At 36.8% G+C, this 13,903-nt stretch overlaps 1 protein-coding gene across 5 annotated transcripts in view; it reads left to right on the forward strand.

Moving 5' to 3' along the window:
• The window catches only part of POU2F1 (POU class 2 homeobox 1), a 225,151-nt gene that overhangs the window by 158,248 nt on the left and 53,000 nt on the right, over window positions 1-13,903 (forward strand). For all 5 annotated transcript variants that reach the window (XM_074221904.1, XM_074221906.1, XM_074221908.1 and 2 more), the window contains exons 4-5: window positions 11,153-11,206; window positions 13,704-13,823. In XM_074221904.1, coding sequence (XP_074078005.1) covers window positions 11,153-11,206; window positions 13,704-13,823 — 174 coding nt within the window. The remainder of the gene's footprint in view (window positions 1-11,152; window positions 11,207-13,703; window positions 13,824-13,903) is intronic.

Here is a 13,903-nt window from a genome sequence, read left to right on the forward strand (position 1 = left end):
GAGTTAGTAATCATAACTGAGAATGCAAATGGAATAAACTCGCCCAGAAATAAACAGTAGAATTGATTAGAAACCAAAATCTAACAAAATTTTGTTAAAAGAAACATTCGTAAACAGAGGCTACACAAAGTTTAAAAAAAAACCCCATAAAATAGATTAGAAAGAAGTTAACAGCAATGAATAGAATCTTAGAAAATTTAGATACAGTATCTTTCTGGAGAAAATTGAATAGGAAGAGAAAGGAGTGCACCTTTTTTCTCAGCTGTACCATCACCAAAGTTGACAATGTTTTGGGATTTAAAAACCTACAACCAAATGCAAAAAAAAGTATTTTATTCTGACCACTACCTCCCTTTTATATGTCCCCCTTTCCTTTTTCCTTCCCCTTTCCTTCCTAATACCCTGTGGGGTAAGATAAATTTCTAAACCCAACTATTATTCCCTCTTTGAGCCAAATCCAGTGAGAGTAAGTTTCAAGCAGGGCTCATCTTTTCCCTTCTTTCTCTCTATTTTAACAGTGTCTTTGTGCCTCTAATTTACTGTATTTTGCTTCCTTTCCTTTTCTCCAATACAGTTGCCTTTTTTATGCCTTAATCTTTTTTTACATCAGCAAATCAAAATCGACTTATAGCCACACCCTCTGAGTATATTCCTTCTATTAGAGATATATTTCTCAAGAGTTGTAAATATCATCTTCCCATGTGGGAATGTAAACAATCTCATTGAATAGCTTTTTAAAAATTTATTGTTTACCTTTTTAATGTATCTCTTGAGTCTTCTTTCTGGCTGGCTGCAGTATTTTCTCCTTGACCTAATACTTTTGGAACTTGACAACACTATTCCATGGTGTTTTGCTTTTGGGATCTCTTTCAGTGAATATTTTACCCTATGGTTTTAGGATATCAGGGAAGTTTTCCTTAATAATTTCCTGAAAGATGTTGTCCAGGTTCATTTTTTGATCATGGCTTTCAGGTAGTCAAGTAATTCTTAAATTATCTCTCCTGGATCTATTTCCTAGGTCATTTGTTTTTTCAGTGAAGTATTTTATATTTTCTTATATTTTTTCATTTTTTTTATTTTGAGTGATACTTGATTTCTCATAGAGTCATTAGTTTCCACTTCCCTGATTCTAATTTTTATGGCATTATTTTCTGAAGTTACTTTATCTCCTTTTCCATTTAGTCAATTCAGTTTATTAAGAAATTGTTTTCTTTAGTCAATTTTTGTGTTTCCTTTTCCAAACTTAAGGCTCTTCTCCCCCCCCCCCCCCATAATTTTCCTGTATACCTCTCATTTCTTTTTTCCTATTTTTCTTCTACCATTCTTGACTATGAATTCTTCCAAGAGGATGTTGTGATCTTCAGATCCCTTCAAATCACTTCATATTCTCCTTTGTTGCTTCAAATATAGGTACTGCTTTCCTCTTCTGAGATGGCATTTTCAGCTTTCATGTCTCCAATAGTAGATTTCTATGGTCATGACTTTTTTGGTTTTTTTTGGTTTATTTTTTAAAGTGGAGCTATTCTTCTAGGAACAGAGGGGGCACTGCTTGTGCTAGGGACTGGGGGGACCTGTTCACTGGGGCATTATATACTAGTGACTTGCCTACCTTGCTGGGACTGCCTCTACTTGTCATACCTACTGTACAGGTATTCCAGGGCTTACAATTTGCCTTCTGTGCTAGGGCTGGAACCCTCAGAGCATCCTGCTGGCTTCCCTATATAACCCTACATGCACTGGACTGTGCTACCCCCCCCCCCCCCAAATGTGACAGACTTTTCCTGAAGGCCTTTCAAGATAACTGATGCTAGAAAATTGCCTCACTTCTTTTTTGTAGATTCTGTCATCCCAGAATTCATTTAAAGGTTCGATTTAATTTTGTTTTTGAGGGAAACTTGGAGAACTCAATTGACTTTCTGACTTCTCTCTGTCATCTTGGCTATACACCCCAGAGAATTAATTTTTAGATTTGCAAAACTAGGAACAAAATTCTTCTGGGAGAACAAAAGGTCAAGAATATCAGGAATCAATAAAAATGTGAAGGAAGATGATCAATTAGGTTCACAATAGTAAGTATTAAAGTAATCTGATGTTTGATAAGCCCAAAGATTCAAGCTTTTTTTTTTTTTTTTCACAAAAAAAAATGCTTGGAAACTACAAATTAGTTTGGAAGAAACTAAACATCAACCAACATTTCACCCCAAATAACAAGATAAGATCAAAATAAATAATAGTCTAGATATAAATGATATCAGAAATGAATTAGGGTTGCATGAGAAAATGAACATGTCAGATCTGTGGATAGGGAAGTATTTATGAGCAAATAAAAGAGAGAACCATGGGAATTAAAAATGGATGATTTCAGGTACATGAAATTAAAAAGGTTTTGTGTTTTGTTTTACAATGAAACTAACACAGCCAAAGTTAGAAGGAAGAGGAAAGAACTTGGGGGGGGGGGTTTACAGCAAATTTCTCATATATAGGGAATAGAGCCACATTATATGTAAGAACCATTTCTCAATATATAAGTAGTTAGAGCATCCAAACAGACCATTTTCAAAGGAAGAAATCAAAGGTATAAGTCACATTTTTAAAGTGCTCTAAATCACTTAGAAAATTGCAAATTAAAACAACTCTGAAATACCACCTCTTAACCTTTTAGATTGGCTAACATGAGGAAAATGATAAAAACCAGAAGGGATGTTAAAGAATTGGTACACACGAATGCATTGTTGATGGAATTGTGAATTGGTCTAGCCATTTGGGAGAACAATTTGGAACTAACTACGCCCAGGGGGCTATAAAACTGTGCCTATCTTTCAGCACTGAAATCAAAGAATCAGCAAAAGGACTTAGTTATACAAAATTATTATAGAAATTATTTTCTGGTGACAATTAGAAGTTGAGGGGATGCCCATTATTTGGGGAATGACTGAATAAGTTGTGGTATATGATTGTGATGGAACATTGCTATATGCAGGATGCTGGGGACCCCTAGATGAACTCTTACAATGTAAAGTGAGGAAAACCAGGAGAATACTGAACATAGTATCTATAATATTGTAAGAATTATTAACTGTGAAAGACTTAGTTTTACTCCCATGAAGAAAATGATTCAGGAAAATTTCAAGGGACCCAAGTGAAAAATGGTCTGTATCTCCAGATAGATACAGCTGAATACTTCTGTGTGGGTTGAAGTATACTTTTTTTTTTAAGGACTTTGTAAGGCAATGGGGTTAAGTGGCTTGCCCAAGACCACACAGCTAGGTAATTATTAAGTGTTTGAGGTCAGATTTGAACTCAGGTACTCCTAACTCCAGGGCTGGTGTGCTCTATCCACTGTGTGACCTAGCTGCCCCGAAGTATACTTTTTTTAATTTTAATTTTCTTGTTTTAGTGTGTCTTTGTTTTCTTTTTCAGTCTGGCACATATGGAAATAAAAAAACTAATTAAAAATATAACTAATAAAAAATTATTTAAATCCACATTTTAAAAAATCGATCAATGCCTGATAAAGTCCAAATGCAGATCAAAATACGCTATTTTTTTGGCTTTTTTTTTCATTGTTTTGGGTTTTTTTTTAATTTTTCCTTTGGATCTGTGTCTTCTTTCTCAATATGACTAACACATTATTGAGCATGTATAATGCACATCTCCTCAATTACTTTCTCAAGGAGGAGGGAAGTGAGACAGGAAGGAAGAAAATTTAGAGTAACATTTTTTAAAATTAATGTCTTTGTGTAAATGGAGAAAAAATAAAATACTAAAAAACATGAAACTTCTCTTTTTTCTGTCATGCATACCATCATTCCTTGGGTCTTATAGTTCACAAGCTTTTATTAAGCACCAGCTGCATGTCTTAGACTGATGTATTCACCATGATCATGCCCTCGGGAAGCTCAACCTTGGAGATGGTATCCACGACCCTGATGAGAGGGCCTTGAGGTGGAGTGGGCTTCCAGGCCAAGCTCTCTCCATTTCACACCATGTGTAATCTCTGCCTTCCTTTTCCTTCTTTGTTTTCCCAACTCTTAGCCCAGTGGCCAGCGCATGATGGGCCTAGTCATAGATCTTTATTAAACACTTGCTCTGGACCAGATACTATACTGTACTGAGCCCCCATGATGCAAAGAAGAGCCCTCCAACAACCACCACCACCACCACATACCAAACAGGCCCCTTTCAGGGAACTCTAGCAGGGGGGATGATACACAAACAATTACATATAAGAAAGACTTATCCCAAGGAAGTTGATAATCTTAAAAACCTAGTGTTGGGAAAGGAAGGTAGGAGGCAAAGAGGAGGGAAGAAAATTCTCAGGATGGAGAGATTGCCAGGGAAGCTGCTAAAGTTGGGAAATGTTGGCATCTTGTGTAAAGAGCAGAAGCCTAGAGGCTAGGGTCACTGGATCCCAGAGTGATGTGTAAGAAGACAAGAGAGGAAGGAAGAGAAGTAAGAGAAAGCAAGTTTCCACATCCACATCCAAATCATCCTTTGTTGATCCGACCTTCCACTACACCTCTGTCATCCATCCATTTCCCACTTGCAGAGCCACCACTCCTGTCTCAGCTTCACTCTTAGAATTGATCACTTCTTAACACTCTCCTCTCTCCAGTTCACCATCCATGCAGCTGTCAGAGTGATTCTCAAAGCACAGATAGGACCATGCCACTCTAGTGACATTCCTTTATTTCTCAAATTACATGCAGACTCCATGGTTCAACATGTTAAGATCTTCACAACCCAGGTCTAACCTGTCTTTCCAGAATCATACACATACATACACAACACACACACACACACACACACGCTATTCCCTGTCCCCTTCTATGTGGTTTATCCTAACTGGCCTTCTTTCAGTTTCTCACAACACTCCTGTATTTCATCTTCATGTTGTATGAGCTATTTCCCAGGCCTGGGCCCCTTTGACTCTAGAATACTAGTTCTCTGCTACACAAAGACTTTTCTGTTCCACTTCAGCTACCAGGGTCTTGCTCTTCCTAAAATATCAGCTCCTTGAAAGCAGGACTTTATTTCATCTTTGTATACCATCGTCCAACACAGGTTATGATGCACAAATAATAAATGCTTGTGGATTGATGTCAACGAGCAGTTAGAACTTAGGCAGTGTAAGTGAAAGTTAATCTTAGCGGGAAAGACTGGGGATGTGGACAGAGTGGCAGTGAGTGGTGGGAGAGGGTCAGAAGCTGGGAAGTCTTCCTGTTCAAGTATGGTTTGAACTGAGCCTTAAAGGAAATCAGGAGACAGAATTGAGAAAGAACATTCCACATGTGTCGAACAGTCAGTAAGATGGGCTATCCTTAGAAGACTAGCAAGACTGACAGCATAACCTTATACATTGTAGGAAAACTAGAAAGGGAGGCTGATTGGAAAGGCCCTTAAGTGCCAATCAGGGCATTTCTCATTTAATCCCTGGCATCTATTGAGTTAGGGGGAAGAGGGCAGTAGTGTGGTCATACTTGTCTTTTAGGGAAATCATTTTGGCATCTGAGTTGAGGATAAATTAATACGAGTCAGGAGAGACAAAAGAAAAACCACAATAAAGATATTTCCACATGTGAGGTGATGAGGGTATTTACCAAATGAGTGGCAGTTTGTGAATGGAAAGAGACACACAAAGAAGTGTTATGATAATAGAAAAATTAGAAAAGAAGCATATGTGCCTTTCAAAGTTATGAGAAGATGCATTCTTAGCTAAAGCTTAGAGATAATTATAAAAGATAAAATGGCCTTGAATATGTGAAACTGAAAAGCTTCTGTACATATAAAATTAATGCTTCTATGTAGGGAAAGTTAACGGGGAAAAAAATCTTTATATCAAATTTGCCTCATAAGGGTTTGGCATCCAAGTAAATAACTAGCATGTAAACAAGACCAAAAGCCACCCCCCCCTCCAAAAAAAGTGATCAAAGCATATGAGCAAACAGTTTTTTGAAAACTGGAAATTCTTAGTAACCAAAATGAAATAATGGCACACACAAGTCACTAATAATAAGAGAAATGCAATAAAAAATAAGCCTGAGGTTTTGTCTAATACCCAGTAAATTGTTGACAAAAGACAGAAATTGTCAGAGAAATCATTAAAAGAAAAGTAACCTAGTTTCCATTGATGAAAGGAGCTATGAACCAGTATAACCATTTTGAAAAGCAGTTTAGGGGCAGCTAGGTAGCACAGTGGATAAGCACCAGCCCTGGAATCAGGAGTACCTTGGTTCAAATCTGGTCTCAGACACTTAATAATTACCTAGCTGTGTGGCCTTGGGCAAGCCACTTAAGCCCATTTGCTTTGCAAAAAAAAACTAAAAAAAAGGCAATTTAGAATTAATGCCAAAACAAAAGTAACTAAAATGTCTTGGCTCCTTGAAATGTAATGAGAGAGAGAGAGAGAGAGAGAGAGAGACAGAGAGAGACAGAGAGACAGAGAGACAGACAGACAGACACGGGACAGCTAGGTGGTACAGTGGTTAGAGTACCAGCCCTGGAGTCAGGAGTACCTGAGTTCAAATCTGGCCTCATACACTTAGCAATTACCTAGCTGTGTGACCTTGGGCAAACCACTTAACCCCATTGCCTTGCAGCCATGTGCCACCTGTAACTAAGACTGGCATGATTGGGGTTGTGATATATTTGTGCAGAAGTACCATTTTGTCTAGAATATCTTATAGTTATACTTAGCAAATGATGAGCAAAGATTTAAAGTAAAGTCACCTACAGACTTTTTAATGTTACCAGTTTCTTAAAACAGATAGATGTGGAACTTCATAATATTGGTATCCACATGGTGTGTAGCTGAAATATAATGAATTTCATTTTTCATCCTCTTATGTAAACCACCTCCTTATTTTGTTGAGGAAGGTTTTCATGATGGCTTTTTCAATGCTTCTGGCTGACTTTCCATCTTTCTCATCAATGCATTTTCCCACATATTCCTTCCAGCTGCCCTTTTTCATTGAAGTTGCTGAGTTATCAGAGTGTTGGTGGTTTAATGTGTCGAATGTTACCAGGCTCTTCACAGGATTTCTCATGTCACTTTTGTGCCAGGTATATTTCTATGGAAGCTACCATTGTTTTCATGCTTAACTTTCTGCAAGGGCTTGTAGTAAGTGATACTGAGTGTTCCATAAAGGATGGGTCTTGTTCTCTTTAGAGACATCAGAAAAACCAACTCTGCCACCCGCTTTACTTCCTTTACAAGGAGTATCTATGAGTCTTTGCTCCTTGCAGCTACGGCTTACTGTAGGAATCAAATTTTGTTTGTAGTAAGAATGTCAAGATGATGCATATTGGGGGCTTCCTATGGTAGCTGTCAATCCACTGGCTATTGACAACCGTGGACTGAGTCCCAAAAGCTAAGCTGATGTTTCCACGTGTCCTAATAGCCATGTGAGCTTTAGTGCCCTTAACGCTTTCTTCTGTGGGGGTTATGTGGGGACCAGTTTATATTTTTTCTTTGTTTCAAGGGTTTCCATAGCCCAAAAACTCATCATATGACAGGAGTTCTGGTGATCATAAATTCTTTACTTTGCTAGGCTGAGCCTCCTAAAGCAGACACAGTTGGGCCTTTCACTGGTAGCAAATGATCCTGTCTAGAAAAACTGCCAGAGAAGGCATGTAGCCCTAAGGAGGCATTGGAATGGGAATTTGTAGGGACTATCTCTAATACTAAAATTAATATTTATGTTGTATAAGATTGTCTCATGTTTACACTAAATTTTAATTTCCTCAGTGAATGAAGACCAAGAAAGTTACTGAAGAAGACTATCTTCTTATTTAGGATAAGCCAAATAAAATCTTTTTAAAAATTATGTTCTCCAGGCATAATTTCAAAAAAGGAAATAGATTCTATTTATCCTTCAGCATTTAATGGTTTACATTTTATTATATAATGAAGATGTGCTTTAGGCCTTACCTTCCACAAATCAACTCCATGAAGCTATGAACCCAGCAGAGAACAAATTTATCACTCAGAAACAGCCAGTGTTAAAATTGGAAATAATTAAAACCACACATGAGGACACTTGGACGAGTCAAGAATTAATAGTGATTTTGATTGGATTTTGTTTAAAATGATAACAAAATGATTCTTTTTTTTAAATAAGTGGACAGTCTGTCCTTGGACTTTTAGCAATAGAGTGTTGAATTTGTTTGACCTTGACTTGATCGTTTGATAGAAAGAATGATATTGAAGTCCAATAATATAAACAGTAAAAACTTTGATTAATTGAAATCTTTGACTGGGATTCTTTTTGTATTATACTGAAAAGAAAGTAAATAAGACTAGAAAATATGCAGCCTTACCTATAAGACTACCCTAAACTCAGGATGAGTCCAATCTTATTTACCTTCTAAATCAACAGTATTATATAGTAGACATTGATGGGTCTCAAGAAAAATCATAAATCAAAGAAAAGAATACTGCATGAATGAACCAATGGAAATTATCAGTTAAGGTATCAAAAATTATACTGACCTTTATAGATAGAAATTAAAAAGGAGACAATCTCTGCTTAAAACTCCTCATTCTGATTTAGTTGCAGGGTACATGGAAACATTTTGTTAGGACATAAATAATAGACCACTGGAAAGCCTGATGGACCTAATAATTGCCTAGGCTTATGAAAGATGGTGAGACCTGGTGGTCCTTGAGGCACAGTAGTAGGGCAGATGGAAGGGTCCCCATGGTCATCAAAGTGGTGTAAGAGAGGCACCATGGCCTCCCCACAGTAGGGAGCAGCAGGAGTAAACCAGCCCCATGACAGTTGGGATGAGAAAGGAGCCCAAGAGTATGAGTGGATCATGGGCTCCATTTTCCCTCCCAGAGGTTGGGAATGAGGGTTTGGCATCAGGCTGAGAGAAAGAAAAGGGGAAAGGAGGGAGCATTGTCAGGAAGCTTGTAGATAAAGGGAGATAATCAATGGAATCTGAACAGGGGCAGACTGGGGTATGGGGAAGAGCATTTCACATCCACCCCTCTGCCTTAAATCTTCTTGAAAGTAGAATTGTTCTAGAATAATTTTTTCAAACTATAGGTTTAAACATAAAAGGATTTCTTATTTACTTTATCTTCAACAAAGTATTTGCTTTTATATATGCTGTCCCCCATATCTAAGAAAAGCACTTCCATTTTTTAAAATCCATGACTTTCTTTAAGGTTCAACTTAGAAGACATATTTCATACGAAGCTTTTCCTGATCCACTTGATCATTTATATCACTCTTCCTGCTTAGACCCTATCAAATGATCAAGTCAAGGTCAAACAAATTCAATACTCCATTGCTGGAATGGCTCCATTCCTGATCCACTCTTTTTTCTTTTATTTTCTTTTCTTTTTTTTTTTTAGCTCCTTAATTTACTCTGTGTATTTATTCTGTGGAACTATTATGTATTATGTCTCTTCACTAGAGTTTAAGGTTCTTGAGGGTAGGCACTTGTTTTTCATTTTGACTTCGGTAGCATGGGTGAGTGCCTATCACATGGGGAGACACTAAATGGATGCTTCTTAGATTGAATTAAGTGATATTAGATACTACCCATTTTATAACTATTCCAATTGAAAAGTAGATAGGGAATGATAGAAAGTATATATTAGACTTAGGTATCCAAGAGCCTTGCTTTCTGGACCTAATTCTTTCTAGCTCTCCCCTTGGACAAGTAAATTTAATACCTATGGCTTGCTGTTTCTTCATCAGCAAATGATTTCTCAATCCTCTTCCACTTGTGAAAGTCTAGTATTCAAAATAGAAATTTTAATGTTTATTGTTAAGTCTATTTCATAAATATAAGACAGGATTCTTTACTCAACTAAGGTGGCAGAGCAAACACAGATATGTGTTTTCCAAAGCATTGTTCAGGACAAACATCAACTAGATAGATTTGTCATCCACATTATCTGCAAACTTAAAGACACTATTTTTTCTACTGATTCAGTCTATAATTAGCTTTTCTTTTGATTACACTGATTGGAGAAATAGTTTGAGTTGATGTTATAGCTGCCCATAGTTTGTGAAAGGAAACAAATGTGCCCATAGTCACTGTATAGAATATTCTATTCTTTATCAGCCATTTTACTTTTAATTTTCTTAATTTACACTTCTTAAAAAACCTAAATCTTTTATTTAATGTTTTTCATAACTGTCTTTGAATAAGTGAATTAGTTGCAGAATAGAAAAATTTTACATTTAATTTTATTAATGTTCACTTCTTAAAAATATAAATCTTTTATTTAATGTTTTTCATAACTGTCTCTGCAGAAGTAAATTGGGCCACTAAATGGAAAAATTTTATGTTTAATTTTTTTGTTTCTCTGGACTGAGAGATTAGCCTTGGAGTCAGGAAGACCTGATGTCCACTGATTTGTGAGCATTGGCAAATCACAACATGCTGAGTACCTAGGCAATTTTCTAAGTTCAATACAGATGGAGCATGTACTTATTTGCCTCAGAGGAAAAACCATACCAATATCTCCTTACACTGATGAAATCAAATCAAAAATGCTTTTTTGGTAATGACCCCGTCTGATAACTGTTAGGTGAGACTATGAGCTAATAAGATTCATTTTTATATGTGGCTTATGGAAGAGTGACATTGGTTGGTTGATTGGACCTTATGTATTTAAACAGTTTAAATTATCATCTTACATATGTAAGTTTAGAACACTTCTTTGGTGTAATTGGGTGTTTTGACAATTGTTTCACTATAATTCTGATTATATAATGTAAAGTATATTCAGGCAATGTGCTATTGTGTATTTCTCTATGTACAACGTAGAAGGTGGGGATTTGTTTGGTAGAATAAATAGGATACAATATAAGGTCCCCCTCAATACAACTGTCCCATTTGTCATAAGATTAATTTAGTACTATCCAAAAATGTTGACCTGGGAAATTGCCTTCAGAAAAGAAATGGGGGAGATAATATTATACAAGGGCAATTGAAACTGCTCTTTTATAGTTGAGAGACCAAGTCTCATGGTTTTATATCTCCAATTCTAATACAGTCACTTACATAGAGTAGGTTTCTTATATTTTCTGAAAATGTTGACCTGGTTACTCTAACATGTGTGGAGAGACTTAGTATTATTGCAATCTTTGTCCTTACTCACTTTATTAAAGTAAATTCTATTCTGTTGTAGGTCCAACTCGCTGGAACAAGTTTACAGGCTGCTGCTCAATCCTTAAATGTACAGGTAAGGATAATCTTGTCCCTAAAAATCCCACATATGTCCTTGTTTTCATTATTAAAGTTCATCATAATATCTGCCAAGATTGTGGAATACAAATGAACCATGAAATTACAGGCATTTTGCCATCCAATTAGAAGTATAGTAATTAAGTTTTGTTTATTCTCTTTGCTAAATTTAACTGAAAAGGTCAGCTAAGCAAAAAACATTTATTATGTTCCTGCTGTATGCAAGATTCTGTACTAGATGCTAGGGATATAAGTACAAATAGTGAAACAATCCTCCTGGTAATGCGTTTTCATATGAGACTATACAATAGAAATATAAAGTGAATAAGCATAGTTAATATACTGAATAGTGCAGTATTGGCAATTTGGGAGGGAAAGCCCTAACAAGAATCAGGAAGGGATTCATGGAAAAAAAGATGGTATTTGAACTGTGTCCTAAAGGAAGAGAGGGGCTTTACACAGTTGAAGGTTAGAAGGAAATATGGTCTTGTCTTGTGGCATGACCCATACAATAGTCTAGAGATGTGAGCAGTGGAAAAGAGGTCACATCTTTGGAGTCCTTGTAATGTCTAGTGATGCTCGAAAGGTAAGTTGGTGCCAGGTATTTTAGGGCTTTTAGTGATACACAAAAGAGTTTATCAGAGGCATTATGAAGCCATTGGAGTTGACTAAATCAGGGAGTAACTTTGGTAAGATCTGTATTGAAGGACAATTACTCAAGAGGAACTGAAGTGAGAGCAGACTTGAGGTAGGGAGACTAATTAGACTATGACTCTAGGGAATGAGCCCTGAACTAAGGAGTTGTGTAGGAGAGAGAAGAGATCAGAAATAAGAGACATTGTGAAATTACTGGATGTATGAGGGAGGGAGAGGGAAGAATCAAGGAGAATGCCACAGTTACAAACTAGGAGAGTAGAAAGGTAGTAGTGCCTTCAGCATAAACATAAGGGAAGATTTATGAGGTCAGTTATGGAAATATTCAGTTAAAGAAGTCTCTGGGATATCCAGTTTGGAGTGTGTGAAAGTAAACAATTGGGAGAACATCAGGAGAGAGACTCGTGTTATATAAAGATGGTGATTAAAGCATGAGAATTGATGAGGCTGCTGGGAAAGTGAAGAAGGAAAGGGGTGGGGCAGTCCCTTGAGGAATACCAGACTCCACTCAGGCAGAACTTGTAGTCATACACTTGCACGTGCACATACACATACACACATTTTGTATTTATTGAACAAAATTACGTTCAGACTTTGAATTTGAGTTCCTTAAAGGACTCTGAAGGGTTTCATCCAACATGCTGCTCCTTTTTACTGTGATGCCTGCGTAACAAAGAAAAAATCAAAAACAGGAGCTTCAGTATTGCTGAATGTTAAAGAGCTTGGAATGAGTAAACCATGCACCCTCGTAGAACAGGAACCTAGTAAACCGAAGGAAGCAGTCCTGAAGAAAGGAAAAGAAGATCAAGTGAGTGGCCTTCCTTTCTGAGGGAGAGGAGGCAGAAAATTACCTCAGTTGCCATGGTAAACTTTCATCCCTGAGAGAGATGTTGGCAAACAGGCTGTATCTCTAATGCAGAATGTTTACAGTCCTGCTTGGTAATTATCTCTCAGTGACTGGCAGAATTAATCAGAGCCTTTATGTTAATTAGCCTGCTCTGCAGTCCCTGAAACAGGTGGTGGGAAATATGCAAATCTATGCAGAATTTTAATGCTCTGCATAACCAATTTTAATTACCATAGAATCTTCTCTCAGTACTGCTTTGGGGAGTGTGTTTTCCCTCTTGAATGCAGTATTTTCTCTTTAAACTTTTTTAAAAATTTAATTGGAAATGTTGAATCTAAACTACTTTAAAACCACCATTGAGAAATTCTGGAGGTCAGGTGAGTCATCTCCAAATTGACACTGAAAATATTACAAACTGACCTGCAGGTAAATTTCAAAATAACACCATAGAACTTTTGAGGCAGAGATAAACTGAATATATATTTGTTATGTAGTTTAGAATTTTAGGTTGTGAAACAAAATCAATTTTGGGGGAAATTTATTTTTGTTCTTTGAAAATTAGAATTGCAACTTTGGTGATATTGGAACAAAAGAATTAAAATTCATCTATATCAAATATAGTCCTCATAGGACTTAGACAAAATAAAGGTTTAAATAGTTTTAGCTGTGATAATAGCTAAACAGACCAAACCCTATATTTTAACATCAGGCAGCAAGTATTAACTCATAATGAGGTCCCTCATTCAGTGCTAGAAGTATGGAGACAAAAGTACAGCAGGCCATGCTCTTAGAGAGCTTGTGCTCTGTCGCAGAAATACTGTCTCTGTAAAGAAGCACCCAGAATTAGTATCAGCTGCGTTTTGGGAGGATGGAGGTGACTCTAGTAACTGCAGATCAGAAAGAAGTAGTACTCTTTAGGGAGCTACACACATTTCTTTTTAAACTGTTATAAAGTTGTAGTGTGTGTATGGTTTTATTTTGTTTTTTTCCCTAGTCCAAATCTAATGAAGAATCTGGAGACTCCCAGCAGCAGAGCCAGCCTTCTCAGCAACCTCCCGTGCAGGCGCCTATCCCCCAAACCCAGCTCATGCTGGCAGGAGGACAGATAACAGGAGTAAGTTTCCTTCTCAAGAATTCTAGTACACTTACTTATAATGCTGCCCACCATCAATAATATGGCTGTCTGTGGCTGAT

Source organism: Macrotis lagotis, chromosome 2 (genome assembly GCF_037893015.1).
Source record: "Macrotis lagotis isolate mMagLag1 chromosome 2, bilby.v1.9.chrom.fasta, whole genome shotgun sequence".
NCBI classification, from domain to species: domain Eukaryota; kingdom Metazoa; phylum Chordata; class Mammalia; order Peramelemorphia; family Peramelidae; genus Macrotis; species Macrotis lagotis.